General features: G+C 49.2%; 1 protein-coding gene across 3 annotated transcripts in view; it reads right to left on the bottom strand.

Moving 5' to 3' along the window:
* RARB (retinoic acid receptor beta) overlaps window positions 1-16,907 on the bottom strand; it is a 729,907-nt gene that overhangs the window by 21,352 nt on the left and 691,648 nt on the right. For all 3 annotated transcript variants that reach the window (XM_034662078.1, XM_002926444.4, XM_019807169.2), the window contains one exon: window positions 6,029-6,189. In XM_034662078.1, the coding sequence (XP_034517969.1) occupies window positions 6,029-6,189 (161 nt within the window). The remainder of the gene's footprint in view (window positions 1-6,028; window positions 6,190-16,907) is intronic.

Raw genomic sequence — 16,907 nt, 5'->3', positions numbered from 1 at the left:
CTCTCCCCCCACCGCCACCGCCAAAGATATATTGAGGTCCTAATCCCCAGTAACTTCAGAATGTGACCCCATTTGGAAATGGGGACCTCAACTTAAAATGAGGTCATTAGGCAGGACTCGTCCTACTACGACTGGTGCCCTCATAAAGGGAAATCTGGACAGAGACAGACATGCGTGGAGAGAGGGTGGCATAGAAACACACAGGAGACGGCCATGGGAAGACAGAGGATTGGAGTGATGCTTCCACAAGCCGAGGAGAGCCAAGAACTTGCCAACCTCAGAAGCTAGAAGAGGCAAGGAAGGATTCTCCCCTAGAGCCGCCTGAGAGAGCACGGCCCTACTGACATCTTAATATTGGGCTTCCAGCCCCGTGAGACAATAAACTGCTGTTGACTGAAGCCACCCGGTCTGCCATAATTTGTTACGGCAGTCCTAGCAGACGAATGCAGCAGGGATATGGTACATTTGTGCTGGAAATCGAAAGAACAGTCTACGTGATACAGGCAGGGCAGGTATGTTTACTGGCAGGAAACAGGCTCACAAAAGATAAGAACCGGTTCAAGGTCAGCCAACTGGGAGGCGGCAGAATGGAGATTAGAACTCGGGCCCCGTGACGCGCCCCCCAGCTCCCCCCACCCCACCAGGTTCGTCTCTCCTGGGAGGCCGACCTCCTGAGTTTCAGGTTCTGATTCTCTGGCTGATGCCAGTGTTCGTTTTCTAGAATGAAAGCCAAGCCCGCAACGGTCAGAACTGCTCACAACATCCTTCCTTTTCTAAAGCACTCGTTTCCTGGAAAGTCTTTTGGAGGTTTAATGATTCTGTTGGTGGTCATTTTTCTGAGTAGATTAAAGGCTCCTTAAATCTCCATAGCTCAACTTCACGAGCCCCTCGGAGGGCAGCTTATGTCCCATCAAGCTCTGCAAGGTGATGAACAGCCGCACAAGGCAGAGCGGTGGGTGCGGGAGCAGGCAGCCCAGCCTGGAGTCGCACTGCCTGGGGACTTGCCTTGCTGGCCCACCTGCCACTTCACTTTTCCAGAACCTGTGTGCGTGGCTGGAGGAAACAACACAGTGTTCATAACACAACTGAGGGGAGACCGGCCCATTTTGTACATCTCCCCGCCAGAAACTGTACAAGGAGCTCTGATACCGTTGTTTCACTTAACCTCCCCAGAAACCCCAAGACGTGGGTACCACGCAAACCCCATGATACAGAGGAGGGGGCCAAGGCTCCTATGACAAGTCTAAGGTCATGCGATCTTAAGTAGCACAGGCAAGATTTGACCCTAGGTCTATGCACCCCGAAAACCCAAACAACGCAGTTGCTGGGGTGGGACGTCTGGAAGCAGAGTAAATATCCTCGGAGCTGGGACGCTGCTTCCTCTGGTCTTGGAGACTCATCTGTAAACAGCCGCCGCCTTGCTTTCCACTTTCCCTGTGGAATCCCCCTTCCACACATCCTGGTTTGTGGAGGGTGGTCACTGGTTAGGAACCTTCCCAAAGAGTCCAGGTCTGAAGTTTGGAGGGGAGCGCCCTGCCCAGGCCTGGGGGTGGAGGGTAGGGCGGTATACGTTCCTGCCTCCCCACCCAGTCCTGCTGTCTCCCCGGGCCAGGCCATGTGTCCCAAATATACCCTAACTAGAAAAGAAAAGGGAAGTACTCTTTCAAAAGTCTGTAGGTGGGCGGCTAGCTGCCTTTTTAATTCCTCTCTGCCCACTTATTCCAAAGGCATCTGACAGGGAGGCCAGGCCAGTGAAGATGGCAGGAAGTTTCCTTGCAAGGAAGCAACTGCCTGTCTAAAAAAAGCTCTCTTTATAAAAAAAAAAAAAAATGCTCAACTCGGAACTAAGAGCTTGCCGAGAATGTGTTATGGCTGCTGTTATTTATTTATATCCCCACCTACTTCCAGAAAGGATTTGAAGTTGCTTACAATAAAAACCGAGCTAGATCTGTATACAGAGTAGAAATAAAGAAGAAAGTCGGATGAGAGACTGCATCAGAGCCGCCCTGATCCCACAAATGGGCAGTGTGCTTCTGGAAGGAGGCCGGCTGCCCTGTAGCTAAGGACCATCCTCTGGGGAGGGAAGCTGTATTTCCGTGTTCCTTGTGGGATCAAAGAGGTGCAGAAAGGGGCGCCTTGGTGGTGCAGTCTGTTAAGTGCCTGACTCTTGGTTTCGGCTCAGGCCGTGATCTCACGGGCCGCGAGTTCGAGCCCCCCATCAGGCTCCATGCTCAGCACGAAGTCTGCTGGAGATTCTCTCCCTCTGCTCCCGCCGCCCCCCCCCACCATGTGCTCTCTCTCTCAAATAAATAAATCTTTTTTTTTTTTTTTTAAAGGGAGGTGCAGAAAGGGAAAAGGTCCCAGGAAGCACTGGAGGAGGGGTGGGGAGGAGGTTGAGGAAGGGAAGGCAGCCAGTAAAGACCATCCCTGTGGGCACATGGCTCCTCTTGCTGGGGACCTCTGGGAAATGGTTGGGAGAAGGTAAGCTCCCCAGGGGCAAGGAAGCTGGGGCATTCATCCACCAGCTTCGTTTTGTTCTTGGGTGGGGACTCCCCCAGGAGTGTCAGTGCCCCACACGTGAGCCAAGCAGATCTGGCAGCCAGCGAAAGCCCTCAGGCCAGGTCCCTGGGCCTTGCAGCGTGAGCCATGGGACCTGGGGCGCAAGGGAAGGTGGCAGAGGCCCCAGTGAGGCTGGCCAGATTCCGTGGCTGCCTTTTGGGGTGGGAGGGAGCTGTGTTGACTAACAGTGGGTGGTCTGTTCTGAAGGAGCGTTTTGGTCCCAGGCCCTGTAGGAAGCCAGCTCACACCAGGGCGTGCGTTCCAGGTGGAGGCAATGCTATGCCTTGGGTTTGCCCAGCCCTCCCCTGGAGTAGAGTGGACACCATTTCACCTGGTTACCAGGTGAGTCAGGGCCTGGCGGACTGCCTCGGTCACACTAAGAAAGCCCCACCTGGGGAAGACCGGAGGAGACCCCTGATACTGTAGCAAATGACGCCGGGACTGTCATAAAATGTGTCTCACCTCATCACCTGGCTCCAAAGCTTCCACTTCCAGGAAGCCCTCCTGGCTCTGACTGTTCTCTTTTACTCTGCCTTTTCTGGAGCTAACGGTTTGATTTAGTCCTGGATAACAGCCACCCCCTCCTAACCAGATGCCCAATGGCTCCTGCTTCCATTCAGCCTTGTTAACCACACCCTTGAGGTAGCCTGGGTATGGTGTGGCTAAAAGGGCTGTCCCTGGACTCAGTCCGTTCATGTTCAAGTTCCACTTATTGGCTATGAGACATGGGGCACATTATTTGGACTATCCACACCCCAGTTTACTCATCTGTAATATGGAAGCAACGATACTCACTTTATCATGTCCTGCGAGGAGTCAAAGAATAAATATTTAGAGTACTTAGTATGGTCCCTGGTACATAGTAAATGCTCAGTAAATACTAGCTGTAATAATAATGGTGATGACAATAACAAAGACTCCTGATTACAAAACATCTCTTGCTCTTCATTATTTACAGATTAAAATATAAATTCCTCAGTCAGAGTTCAAGACTCTGCAAGGCTATTTCTTTCTTTCTTTCTTTTTTTTTTAAGATTTATTTTAGAAAGAGTGTGTGCAGGGGGAGGGGCAGAGGGAAAGGGAGTGAGAGAGAGAGGATCTCAAGCAGACACCCCCCACCCCCCAGCATTCACGTCCACTGAGTGGGGAGCCCAATGAGGGGCTTGATCTCATGACCCTGAGATCATGACCTGAGCTAAAATCAAGAGTCAGACACTTAACTGACTGAGCCTCCCAGGCGCCCCTGCAAAGCTACTTCTCGCTTCCCACTCACTCCCAACACAGTCCCACCGTCTCCCTCACTTCCTTCTGTCCTTTCCCCTGGGCCCATATGGCCTCAGTTGATTTCTTAGGTCAGGACGCACGTGCCTGGATACTTAGCCCCAAACAGTGAACAGCTGGCAATCAGAAATATTTCTAAAGAGAATAAATGATATGCTCCTCGGCACTGGTTATTAGTCATCTAAGTTCTCCGTAGTGTCTGATGCGCCTGACACGGGGCCAGGCCCCCGGAGTGTCAGTTCACACCCAGTGAGTGGATGCGTGGCGCACGGTGCGCTGGCCACGCCACTGTCGTGTAGGTGTGTCCAGGTCCCATCACAGAAGCTTCTCATGAATTCATTTTTCTAACCATTTTATCTCATCCCCATTCTACAGATGGGAAAAAGGGAGGCTGGGCAAAGTAATACCTTGCGCACAGTCCCCGGGCTGACGGTGGCGGAGCAGGACGTAAGCCACGTTCCTCTGCTTCTTGCTCTTGATAAAAGGCATTACCCTCCACCGCCTCTTGGTTCACGGGACTGCTTTACCTCCTGGGTTACAACAAAAGCTCCTTTATGGTGTCCAGCCTTGTCCTGCTCTGTGTCTGCTCGGGGCTAGCAGTTACCAAGCTCAGTGGGGGCCTGTCCGCTGAATCAAGCCCTCGCCTCAGCCTGGCAGGGTAGGTCGACAGCTTGGGTGGGTGAAGCACACCGATGTCTCTCCTTCTCCTTGACACCAAGGGCCTGGCTGGGCCCCAGAAGGTCATCCCGGATCTGGCTACTCCAAGTCCAGGTCACGGCGCCTGCTCTGTGGAGTGCGGTCTGCAGCCCGGCCGCAGCAGCATCTCCCAGAAGCTTGTTAGAAATGCGCCCCCCCCCCGCCCCCGAGGCTGCTGTGTTAGAGCCTGCAGCTCCCCACGACTGCCAGGTGCCTCCGAAGTGAGCACACAGAAGTCTGCGGAGCCCTGCTCTAGGTTCTTCATCTGCGTCCAGCGCTGGCCTTCGGCTAGGCACGGTTAGCTCTGCTGCCCCCCACCACGCAGCCTCTGCACCCCGGCAGCTCGGGCTCACCTGAGACGCCACCCCAGCAGGTTCTAGTGCCAATCCGCACGGCAAACCCTCTGCACCTGCTCCCAGTTATCGGTCCCATTTTACAGAAAAAGCCGTGGCAGCAACACCCAAATGCATGATGGTGAGCCCCCCAGAAGCTTCCCAGCCCTGGTGCTCCCTGTCCTCGTTCTTTCAGCATCAACATTTCATCTCTGGATCTTCGGGAGCTTTCATCCTATTCTTTTTCTAGCATGCCAGACACCAAACCAGCAAATGGGATAATCTGGATTATTTTAAAAGTACATTTACCAGCATTTTAGGCAAGCAACATAAGCTACTTAAGGAGGCCAGAATAGCATTCTAGTTATATTCATTCATTTATTCATTCATTCAACAAATACTTCCTGAGTGCCTACTGTGTGCTGCACACTGCGAACTGACGTCAATGCACATAATACATGCAAAAACCAGTTTAAAAAATGGAAGTACCTCACGTGTCTCCAGCGACATATCCCAGACCAGTCAACACATGCCACCAACCCTTGATCCCACATCTTCTCCCTCCTAGCTTCTACCCATAGTGAAAGCCATTTCTAATGGAGCTCTGGGGAGCACGGTGGGACCTCCCACCTCCCCAGGGAGGAGTCACACCTGGGCTTTTTCCAGGACTCTCTCAGAGGGCCCCCATGATGTCGGTTGGACCCTACAGCTGGATGGGTGTTTTGAAAACCCTGCCCCGCGCCCCCACTAGGTCCCCACTGGGCTCTGTACTCCTGTGACAGCTCACTGGTTTCACGTGTCTCCCTCACCAGACTGTATATCCCTGCGAGCAGCAACCTTGTCTTAGTCACTCATGTCGCCGGTGCCCTGCACACCAGCCTGGCACGTAATGAGTGCTCAGTTTGGTTCGTGAGGGGTAGCACGCATGCCTGAATAGGTCAGAGGACACACTCATGCTGCTCAGTGACTGTCCGAAGACTGCCACATGGAGGGGGGTGGCCGCTGCGGCACCCCACTCAGCCCACACGCATGTCCTGGGCCAAGTTTGGGTGGGCGTCCCCTCTGGGTCCAGGGCCAGGGAAGAGGGAAGACAGGAGCAAGCAGGGACATGAGGGCCCGCAGCCACCCTCCCTGCCGCCTGGGGCGGAAGCGTCTCTTACCGTGGTGTATTTACCCAGCTGGCAGAGGGAGGGGAAGGTTTCCTGGTGGGCTTTGCGGATTTTCTCTGTGAGATCGTCCAGCTCCGCCGTCATCTCATAGCTTTCCGTGCATTCCTGCTTCGAAGGCTCCTTCTTCTTCTTGTTCCTATCATTCCTGACAGCTGGAAAGGAGAGAGAAGGCAAATCAGGGGTCACTAATGGCTGGGGCTGTACTGCCTGAGCTGGAAGTTTCCATTTCCTGGTGCTGCCTAGACCCACTTGACACTTGGAACAGGGACAGTGGGAAAAAGTGCCATAAACACAGCTCCCAAGGAGAGAGGTTTGGTGGCCAGAAGGGCCAGGCAGAAAGGAAGGTTTGTCTTTCTGTGCGTGCACCTGCCAACCCACTCCTAAAGAGAGGTGAGGCTCACCCAGAAGGCTGACGGCCTCTCTCTGCTTGGACTTTCTATGTGGACTGTTCCTGCAAGAGAGGATTTTTCCAAGCACATCCCCCTCATTCCAGAGGAGATGGCTCAGGGACCATTACAAGGAAACCACTTCGGCCTGGGAGACGCGTCACTGAACAAAACTTTTGCTGCATCATAATTTGTGACTCCTGGCTAAGCTTTCTGGGTTTTGCTGCTGTTGTTCAGTTTTCTGAATTAACTGACACTTTTGAAGAGATTCATCCTAAAGGTGATGGGATGATGATTTTTGTCCCTTCATGCTTTTCTGCTTCCTAGACCTTTGGTATTAGTCATGTAGTCTTTTATTATTTATACATCTCATATTACACATTATATCCATTATATATAAAATATAAATGAAATATTATTTATTGTTATAAAAAGTCATTTTAAAATAATAATCTATGCATTATGAGCCCTTGGCCTGAAAAACAATTTGTCTATGCAATATTCACTTATTCATCTGTAGCTGCTTGACTCCGAGTCTCGTCCAGCCCACTGGCCCCCCGGCAGGTGTGTGTCTTTGCCTCGGCTGAGCTTGGCGCCAGGCAGAGTCAGGCCCCAGGGCTCAGGGCTGTGGAAGCCCATGCTTCCCCTCACAGCAGGGAGCTCTCAGATGACTTCAAACTGAGTGTAATGCAAGGCTCTGGCCCCTAGTGAGGATCTCCTGGGGAAGGAAACTGAAACCCAGAGAGGCCAACAGGTAAAAACTAGACCATGCCAGCCCTTCTGGGGAGTCCACATTCCCCAGGTACCCAGGGGTTGCCAGGCTGGACACCACCTGGCCGTGTATGCCACCACCATGATCTAGGAATGTGTGCTGCAAAATAACCCAGGTCATAATCCGATCTGCCGTAAGAGGATTTGGCCTTCTTGCCTCCCTGAGAGCACCCAGGGTGATCTGAGAACTCGCAGCTCTCTGGGTCTACACTGCGAGGATCCCGAGGCCCTGCATGGGGGAGGAGCTGAGGGCAGAGTAAAAGGCAGGCATGGGGAGGGCAGCAAGGTGCAAGGAAACAGCTGGGAACTCATGGTACTAAACAACCCTAGTGTCTGTATAAGTCACTGACACTGGACTAGGAGGGAGAGCAGTCCTTGAGAATATTCACATTTCTTGAGTATCTTAAGCATTGTACTGGGAACTGTGTCCACGGTATCTCACTTCATCCCCTTATCAGGTAGGTGATTTTAAACTCATTTTACAGATGAACAAACTGAGCATCAGATAGACCAAAGAATGTTTACACAGTTGCCAAATGCTTTCTTCACTTGGACTTACTCATTCCTAAGGGAGCGGCCATGTTTGAGAAGAAAACAATACCTCTCCAGATTAGTTTCTTCCCCCAGGACTCTGCAGCGACACTGTTCTTTGGCTCAGAACATTTCCAGATCTAAGGTGAGTGGGTAAAGATAGTGTGAAGTAACTCAGCCTCTAATGTATTCCTTTCCAGGGCAGACTGGCCAAGTGCCCAGACCATTCCTAGCAGGTGCAGGACATGGGGTGAAGGCAGCATATGGTCGAAAACAGTTAGAATGTGAAGAATACAGTCAGCAAAGGAGAGACCACGAGAGAGGAAGAGGGGAGCTCACAGCCACAGAGATGCCCCGGCAGCTCTGCTCAAGGACAGAGTCTGGGTCCACGAGGGGAGGCTGTGGCCGGAAGCCTAGTGTGAGAGCACCATGGGCTCTCAGCGCACGTTAGCTGCCCCCTCCTTTCCTGGCTCCTGTCCATGACCCTGTTTGTTAGTTAGCACAAAAGTTGTATGTAAGCAGCAAGGGTCCTTCTGAAACAGAACCCCAAGGAAAACAGTCTGGCAGTTCCTTGAAAAGCTAAACATAGAGTTACCATATGATCCAGCAATCCCATTTCTGGGTCCACCCAAGAGAACAGAAAATAAATGTTCATGCAGAACGCATTCACCAATGTTCCCAGCGGCACTATTCAGAGGAGCCCCAAAGTGGAGACAACCCACATGCCCATCGACTGATGAATGGATACCCAAATGTGGGGCATCCACACAATGCAACAGTCTGGGCCATACAGGGAGTGAAGTACTACACACATGACAACAGGGATAAACCCGGACAACGTCAGGCTCCGTGAAAAAAGCCAGTCACAAAAGGCCACATACTGTGAGATTCTATTTGTGGGATGTTCAGAGAAAGCAGATTCATACACAGAAGGAAGATCGGTGGTTGCCAAGGGCGGGGGCGCGTGGAAGATAGGAAGTGATGGCTCACGGGCATGGGGTTTCTTTGTAGGGAGATGAAAATGTTCTGGAATTAGGCAGTGGAATGGCTGTACAACCTTGTGAACATACTACAAACCACTGAACCGACCACTTTAAAAGGATGAATGTTATGCTATGTGAATTATACCTTAACATCAGAGCAACAAAAACCCAGACCCCTGAGGGAGGTCACAAGCCACTGAACGCTAGGAACTGCTCTGACTAGAATCAGAAGCCAAGATGGCACCTTTGACCACTGAACACAGCAGTGACAGTAATGCTACTTACTGACTGCTTAGCACGGGCCAGCCATCACCATAAGTGAATTCTAGTTCCCTAAATTCCACAGTGAACCGGATGAGGTAGGCATTAAAATTCCACTTCTACACTCTCAAAGCTTGAGGCCCAAGATCCCCGTTTGAAAGTGGTCAAGCCAAGACGTCAGCGGAATATATGGAAAAGCAGAGGGAGGAACCATACGCACACACACAATTACCCAGAATCCCATCCCCAGGCACGTCTGGAGGACCCGCGTCCGCGCTTCTCAGCGTTCTGCTTCTCCGTCCCCCAGCCACCCTCAGCCTCCTGGAAAATTACCTGGAAAACTCACATGAGAAAACAGAGCCCCAGGGGTTACCTGCAGGGGAACAGCGTGGGGCAGGGGGGTGACACAGGTGCTGCAAGGGGGACGGGGCTCCACCGCTGTCCCAGGGGATTCGGCCCCTCTCGGAAGGCAGCAGCATCCTCCCTGAGACACGCGGACGCCCCGCTAGGTGGGAAACAGTGCATCTATTGTAAGGGCTTCCGCAGGCTGGTCACACGGGAGGGAGAATTTCAGGCCCTCCCAAGTGGAAACGGTGGCCCAAACACCAAGGGTCTGTGGGCTTTCCCGCGAGGCCCACGGCTGCAAGTGGCAGTGATGTTTCCAAAGAAGCCGCCTGGTAGCGGCCCCAAATGAGCAGATGGACTCGTCTGTTCCTTCGCTGTCTGTCCATTCACTTGTCCAGATATTTTTTGAGCATCTAGTATGTACCATCTGCTACAGGGATGAAACAATGCCGAGCCACACAGATGGCTGCCGCCGCCACAGAACTCACTCACGGGGACAGACAGGCAGTAATCACATGACAGCAACAGGAGCAGTAATAATATCGGCATTGTTATTGTGCTGTGCGCTGTGACTCACGCTGGAGTGGTGTTCTAATAGCGGAGGTGTTCATTACAGCTACCAGAGCGGCCCTCCTAGAAGCCTTCTCTTCTTATGAGACCATTCGACAACCTGCAAGGGAAGTGTCCTTATCATGCCCGCTTTGCAGATGAGAACATTGAGGCACAGAGAGCGAAGTCGCCTGCCTGAAGGTGTGCATCCCGTAAATGACGTAGTGGGGATCTGAACTCAGAAGACCTGGCACCAGGGCCCTCACTCGGAACCCCTGTACTCTGTCACAGCACTCACACTCGTGGTCCCGCCACACGGTGAGGGCCGAGAAGGATGCACTATGTGTATGATGGGCGTGTGCGTGTAGGGGCGGGGGGGGGGCGCGCAGACCCAGGATGCTGGGGAAAGGGGAGGTGAGTTGTGAGGAGGGATAGGAAGGTAGGTGGGGGGCCTGGGGAGCCTGGGCTGTACAACTGATGCTCGGCCGGCCCCAAAGGCTGCGTGTGATGCTGGTGGCTGGCTTCCTCCTCCCGGCCGACGGAGGTGATGCCGGCTGCTAGGCCCACCAACATACCTGTGACCGACCTGGGGGTAGACCAGCTGCTTTCAGGCAGAATGCATCCCTGGGAAGGCGTGGGCAGTGGGACAGGGGGCACACGGGTCACCTCTGCATCAGAGCCCCACTCTAAGGTGGGCGCCAAACACTGTTCCACACAGCCCTCCCCTCCCAGCCTGAATATCTGGAAGGCAAAGGTCATAGCTTGTCTCTCTTTCCCCAGGGCCTAACACAGTGTCTGGCCCACAGCGTGGGCTCAAAGCTGTTTTGTGAAGGACAAGGGGAACACGTGCCTAAGTGTGGAGTTTGGTCAGCCGTTAGGGCCTGTGTGTGCAACACAGAGCTCACCTGAGCCTCTTCCTTCCAGAAATTAAAGGCCTTATCACCACCTCCAGGCCGGCAGGGGATTCATGGGCCACTCTCTGCCCCCGGAAGCATGAGCCAGCAGCCTGATCAAGCAGGTGGGGCATCCAAAGGGTCACAGGCATGATTTACACACCTGGGAGAAGTGGGCCTGATGTCTGCAAAGCGCTTCTTGAACGCAAGGTGCTCCATAAAATATCAAGTATTCTGCTTGTGAGGGCCAAGTGCTACAAATCAGATTTGGTGGCATAAAAGTAACATATTTACGATCCACTATCATATTGCAAATGAAATGAATGTAATAAAAGTGTCACTTATACAAATACCTCTGATGTACGGATCTCGACCTATGAATATGAAAACAGACACCCAAGCACTTTTATTTGAATGTCTAATCATGGAAATAAATGAAGTCGTGTTCATTTTAATGTGTGCACTTGTGCATGTATCTAGAATATTGATTTCCGTGCACACAATAAAACTGTAATGCAGGAAACATGCAAAAGATGTGGATTTCACTTGGATTCAGGAAGAGATGAAAACAACACTTCACTAAAAATTCCTTGACGTCAAAAAAAAAAAAAAAAAGAGGAGAAGAAGAAAAGAAGGGGAAAAGGGAAATATAATTGACAGTGTTTTTGTCCATAAAGTTCTCTACATTCAGTTTAGCAAAGGAAGCATAATGGTCTTTATTCTTGCTCGAATATTAAAGTCTGGAATTCGTTCACCTTGACTCTTCACCTTGCTAACTACAGGAATAATGGGTCACAGTTGGTGATTTGAGCTATCTGGTTGCCCCATGTGGGGGAGAGCCTGTAACTAACACATTGATACCTTCAAAGAAAAACCACAAAAATAGAGTTTGATCTTAGTTTAAAAATAATTTTCTGAACTCGTTATGTCAATGAACTGTAAATGAATGGACTTGAAGGCAGATGGCTCTATGATGTACAGAGACATACTTTTCCCACAATTTCAGGATTTGGGGTTGGCGCTCAAGCTCAGACACAGCAGGTCCCACAGTAGCGTTGAGTGGAGTTGGGTGAGCGAACACTCCCTCAAGATCAGAATCTCCTCAAAGTTGGAGGCTCTGCCTCGCTCCTAATACAGCACTCGCGTCGTCAGTGCTAGCAGACGTTTGAACGCATACACAAAGAAAGGTTAGTGAACGAGGCTGCCGCGAAGGGTCCTGGTCAGTGACCAGACACATGCTTTTCCGAGGCGGCTGAGGGCGGGGCAGTGTAAGCGTGTGTTCCGTGAATGCAGTCCTGTGACTGGACGGCTCCAGAGTGCCGGGCAGCAGCACTGTGGGCAAGGACTTGCAAAGCCGGGGTGACCCCCTTCCCCACAAGTGCAAAGTGTAAGGGATCGCCTAGCTTTCACAGGGCCAGTAACAAAGCAGGGAGCATACTTAGAATTTTTTCAGAATATTAAATATTCAAGTCATGGGGGAAATAGTCTGGACATAGCATTCTGAGAGTTTAACAAGGCTCTACCAGCCTAGCTCAGCTTCTTAGAGTTATTCAAAGCACTTATAGAAAATCCCTGAAATATCAGAATGTACCAAAGCCAAATACCTCTTTCTAGTTAAAGGGGTGTATTACACTAATAAGACTTCCAAAACAATTTTAAACACATTTTCCTCTCACTGGCTGCTTTTAAATATGGAGATTTTGGCGCCTCTCAAGTGGAGACCCTTTCCTTTGTCTTTTATTTCCAAATACTTTCTTCCTCCTCTGTCTGGCCTGCCGTGGGCAGCCCTGCCATGGCTATATTCCTTTCCGGGCAGGCCCTGTGTGGTGGCCATCCTTGTAAGGCAAGAGATTTGGAATTTAGAGTTACAGGTGACAGATCCTTTCCTTTGGACAAGAGTCTTACATGAACTATAGGAAACAGCCAAAGTTCAACTCCAGAGATGAGGGACAAAAAAAAATACTGCATGATGTTTAAAAGCAGGATCTTTGACAATGAGCAGTAGAGAAAGTGCGTCGTGCCTCTGAGAAGCCTTCCTTCATCACCAGTGGAACTTCTTCGTACGTTCCCTCCGGCTGCAATGGGCTACTTACTGTCAGTGGTGGCTTTCCCTAAATCCTGTCCATGGGAGGCAGATGTGTCCTTGGCTTCGTGCTTGCGGCAGAGCTATCCCACATGATGCGGGCTGAGATGAAGGTCTTAACTTAGAGAAAGGAGAGTTCAGCATCTATTCCCATAAGCCATAGCGTGGGCAGCAAGTTCTTGGTTATATCAGGCTGAAGTTCGCAGTGTGGAAGTTTGCTGAAGTTCAATGTGCCCTCGTGTATCTGAAAGACCGTGTGGTCATGTTTTTTGTTTTTAACTTCATAAAAATGCAGGCGGTCTCAGATTCAGGAATTTATCGTCTTAAAGTCAGGATCCATACATCTAGGGTAAATGACTGAGCAGAGATCCAAGCAGATGGACTGCCTTTCAAAGGAGCATCTGACTGGGGGTGGGGGATGACAAAAAGAAATTTCCTAGTGGCAGACTGTTCCAGATAAACCTGTACCCTGCTCTGTGTCATATATATTCTTCATGGCAAGTTACAGGCTTTCAAATATTAAACAACAATCTTTACCACGATAAATTCTAATGGTCAAAATTTTCATCCCTATTGTTCTCTAAACCCAATCAGTTTTCAGAAAATGAATTGCAGTTCTCCTTGACATTCTTATATTTTCCCTCTTAAAATGTTTTTTACAATCGAGATGAGGTACTTTACTTAGCCTGCAAAAAACTCTGAGAAGGAGGCCCAGCAATTCCTCTTGGGGAGGACTCCTCTTGGGGAGTATGACCCTTTGCTAAACCCTGTACAACTGGAGGGTCACGAGGTCCTGGAATGCCTGGAAATGGGGGCCATGTTTGCACATGGTTTGACCACGAAGACGGCCCTAGTCCTCTGTGTCTCCCTCTTACGCCCCGTTTGCACTGACTTTGCAGTTCTTCCCATCAAGAGGTGCAGACCATTCCACAGCCCATGTATCTGGGATGGCTTGTGACTCGCTTTAGCCAACAGAACGCAGTGGTAGTAATGTTATACCATTTCCAAGCCTAGACATCAAGAGATCTTGCACGCTTCTGCCTGTTCCTCTTAGAACCTCATCACTGTGTGTGTGAACAAGTCCGGGCTAACCTGCTGGAAAATGAAAGACCATGCGGGGAAGAGCCCAATCAGTCCAGCTAAGACTGTCTGAGATCAATCTAGAGCCAACCTGCCCGGGAACCTGGGAGAGCATTCAGGCAACATGAGCAGAATTGCTTACCCAATCTGAAGCTGACCCTAGGCTCACGAGAGAGCCCAGTGAACCCAGAAGTACCACCCAGCTGATCGATAGTTTGGCAAGCAATAATAAATGCTTATTGTTTCAAGCCACTGAGTTTTGGGGTGGTTTGTTATACAGCAATAGCTAACTGACACAGTCTGTGTGAAGAGTGTTTCTACAACAACAGCACATGCCCACATGCTCTTTTGCCCCATGGTATCTCTGAATCAATGGTTGCTTTTATTCAGTGGTTAAGGCAAGAAAGAAGACAATTTGTCTTTCCTCCAACTCAAGATTCAAGATCCTACTGACATCTGTTACCACACACAGAAGTTAGGAAATTATTCTCCAGGGTCTTCAATAACATGAAAGGTACATTGGACAAGTGGGAAGGACTGGGTTAAAATTCCAGAGGCTTGCATTTAGTTATCATTTACTACCTGTGCAAACTCAGGATAGTCTCTAAATGTCCCCAAGCCTCAGTTTTCTCATCTGAAAAATGGGGACATACATTTTTTCCATCACATAAAGGATTGTTACATATATTTAGATATGTAAATAATTGCAACACATTGTAATATGTACCAAAATAGTGGGAGCCCCACCCCAATTACTTATCACCAAACATTTATTGAGTCCTGTAGCTACTGAAGATACTAAGTCAAATAAAGTATGCTTTATTCCTCAAAAGAAATGCACGTGATATATAATATCGACTATGAGGATTTCATACACATGGAATACCTTGAGATGTGAAATGCCGACGCAGCAGCGGAGGAAGAAAAGAGAAAGAAACAGGGAAAATAAGGAAGGAAGGAAATACAGAAAGGAAGAAAGTAAAGGAGGGAGGGAGGAAAGAATTTTTATCCAAGGCAAGACCAATGCTCCAGCCTGGGGCCTGCATAACTGGAGATGAAGGGGAGTATGGAGGATAGGTAAACTGAACAGTTTTTAAACTTTCAATGGGTTCATCTCGATGGCAGGACTTTCCATGTGAACTTGACTTAGTAAATGATGTGACCATGTTCAGCTCCTTGGGATCCAACTTTCCAGATATTGCTTGACGCACTTGACGAATCTAGGCCTGCACCATCTGTGTGTCAGTGAGGTGTCCAAAAGAGATAGATTAATGTCTGCATGTTGGCCTGATGTGTGCCAAATACCCTATTTAGGATATTACTGTAGAGAAGTGCCTGCATGTTGTCAAATCAATTTTAGAAACCCAAATCCCCAGAGAAACGGTCTATATGTGAATGTGTGGTTGTATATATTAAATAGGTAGTTTAAATGAAAAACTCTCACTTTAAGGCATTTAAATGATTTATTCTAGCCTGTATATCCCTAAGTGATTCTCATTGGTATCCTTGAAGCACTAAGGGTTCTAAGGGTTTTCAGAATAGCCAAATAAGTATACTGCTCAGTAGAGCTTTTATTCTAAATGCAATCTATTAATTTTAATTTTTAGAGAATTAGCAATCCATGTATGAGATATATGCTAGCCTACTATTGGATATAATTAGTCAATTAACCATAACCTCCTTTCCTAATAATTTGAAGTAATTTAAACCTACTGTTAACATTTTTGGAGGATAACATTTAACAAAGTTATTTTAAAAGGCATTCTTACAAGGGGTGGAAGGGTTATCACTGAAGTCTCTCTTAACTGCGGGTTTTTTTTCATCCATCCATCTGTCCGTCCATCCATCTATCCATTCATTTATCCAGGCCATCCATCCATCCCTTCATCTATCCATTGTCTATCCACTCAGCTGTTCATCTGTCTGTCCACCCATTTATCCATCCTTCCCATTGTTTTCCACCATCGAACTGTCTATCCATTAATCCATCCATTTGTCTATCCTTTCATCTATTTATCCACCCACCCATCCATTCATCTATTAATTTAGTGCCTCATTTGTTCAAATAGTTATGGAGCATTTTTAAGAGATTCACATTCTAGTAAAAGATAGTCACCTAAACAAGTAATTATCATGCAGTGAGCTAGATGCCAGAATATTCATTCGCTGATTGAAGCAACAGGAGTACAAAATCTAAGGTGTACGTTGTGAGATGGCACTTAGATCCACAGATGAGGGAGCTGGTGAATCAGTCTGTGGAAGTCATGAAAAAAAGTCACAGGAAAGAGGAATCTTGAGCTAAGTGCCCTATAGGAGTATCCTAGGTCTTATTCATTCTGGCGTCCTCAGGGCAGAGTCTTTTCCAAGGATACTCAACAAATATTCCTTAAATGAATAAGGCTTGAAGGGGCAGGAGACACTCAGGATGATGAGAACTGTATGTGAAAGGCCTAAGGATTGGAAACAACATAGTTCTATGAGGGAAGTTAGTTTTCAGATGGCTTTGAAAGGATGGGTCTCAGTGAGGAGGCAAAAAGAGGTGGAAAGAATATTCTGGATGGGGCGACATGAGGAAATGCTTCCAGAAATGTCTGCATCAAGTTTGTAGCACAGCAGGGTGGGTAGCTAGTGTGCCGCCAGGAAAAAGTGGAGACTGGGGATTGGTGGGAAGAAAAGATTAGACTGGTATAATGAGGAGGGGGGCAGAAAAGGGATATGCAGGGACTCACCCCAATGAAGAAATCTGCTGGGCTTGGTGATGGGCTGAATATGGAGGATGAAGATGATGACTTGGAGGTCACAATAATTATTTTAATCCTGGTACTGGGATATTGATGGTATCCCAAATAAAAGAAAAGTGGGGAGGCTGGTGGGGAATGAGGAATCCAGTTCTGGGCAGGAAGATGATGAGTCTGGCTTGCGGGCACGTGAGACAGACACCCAGGTGGCAAGCCCAGAGGTTCTTTGAGAGACAGCACGATGGAGCAG

This window comes from Ailuropoda melanoleuca, chromosome 6 (assembly GCF_002007445.2).
Source record: "Ailuropoda melanoleuca isolate Jingjing chromosome 6, ASM200744v2, whole genome shotgun sequence".
In the NCBI taxonomy this organism is placed as follows: domain Eukaryota; kingdom Metazoa; phylum Chordata; class Mammalia; order Carnivora; family Ursidae; genus Ailuropoda; species Ailuropoda melanoleuca.
Note: the sequence above shows the minus strand (reverse complement) of the source record. Positions and strands in the feature narration are given on the sequence as shown.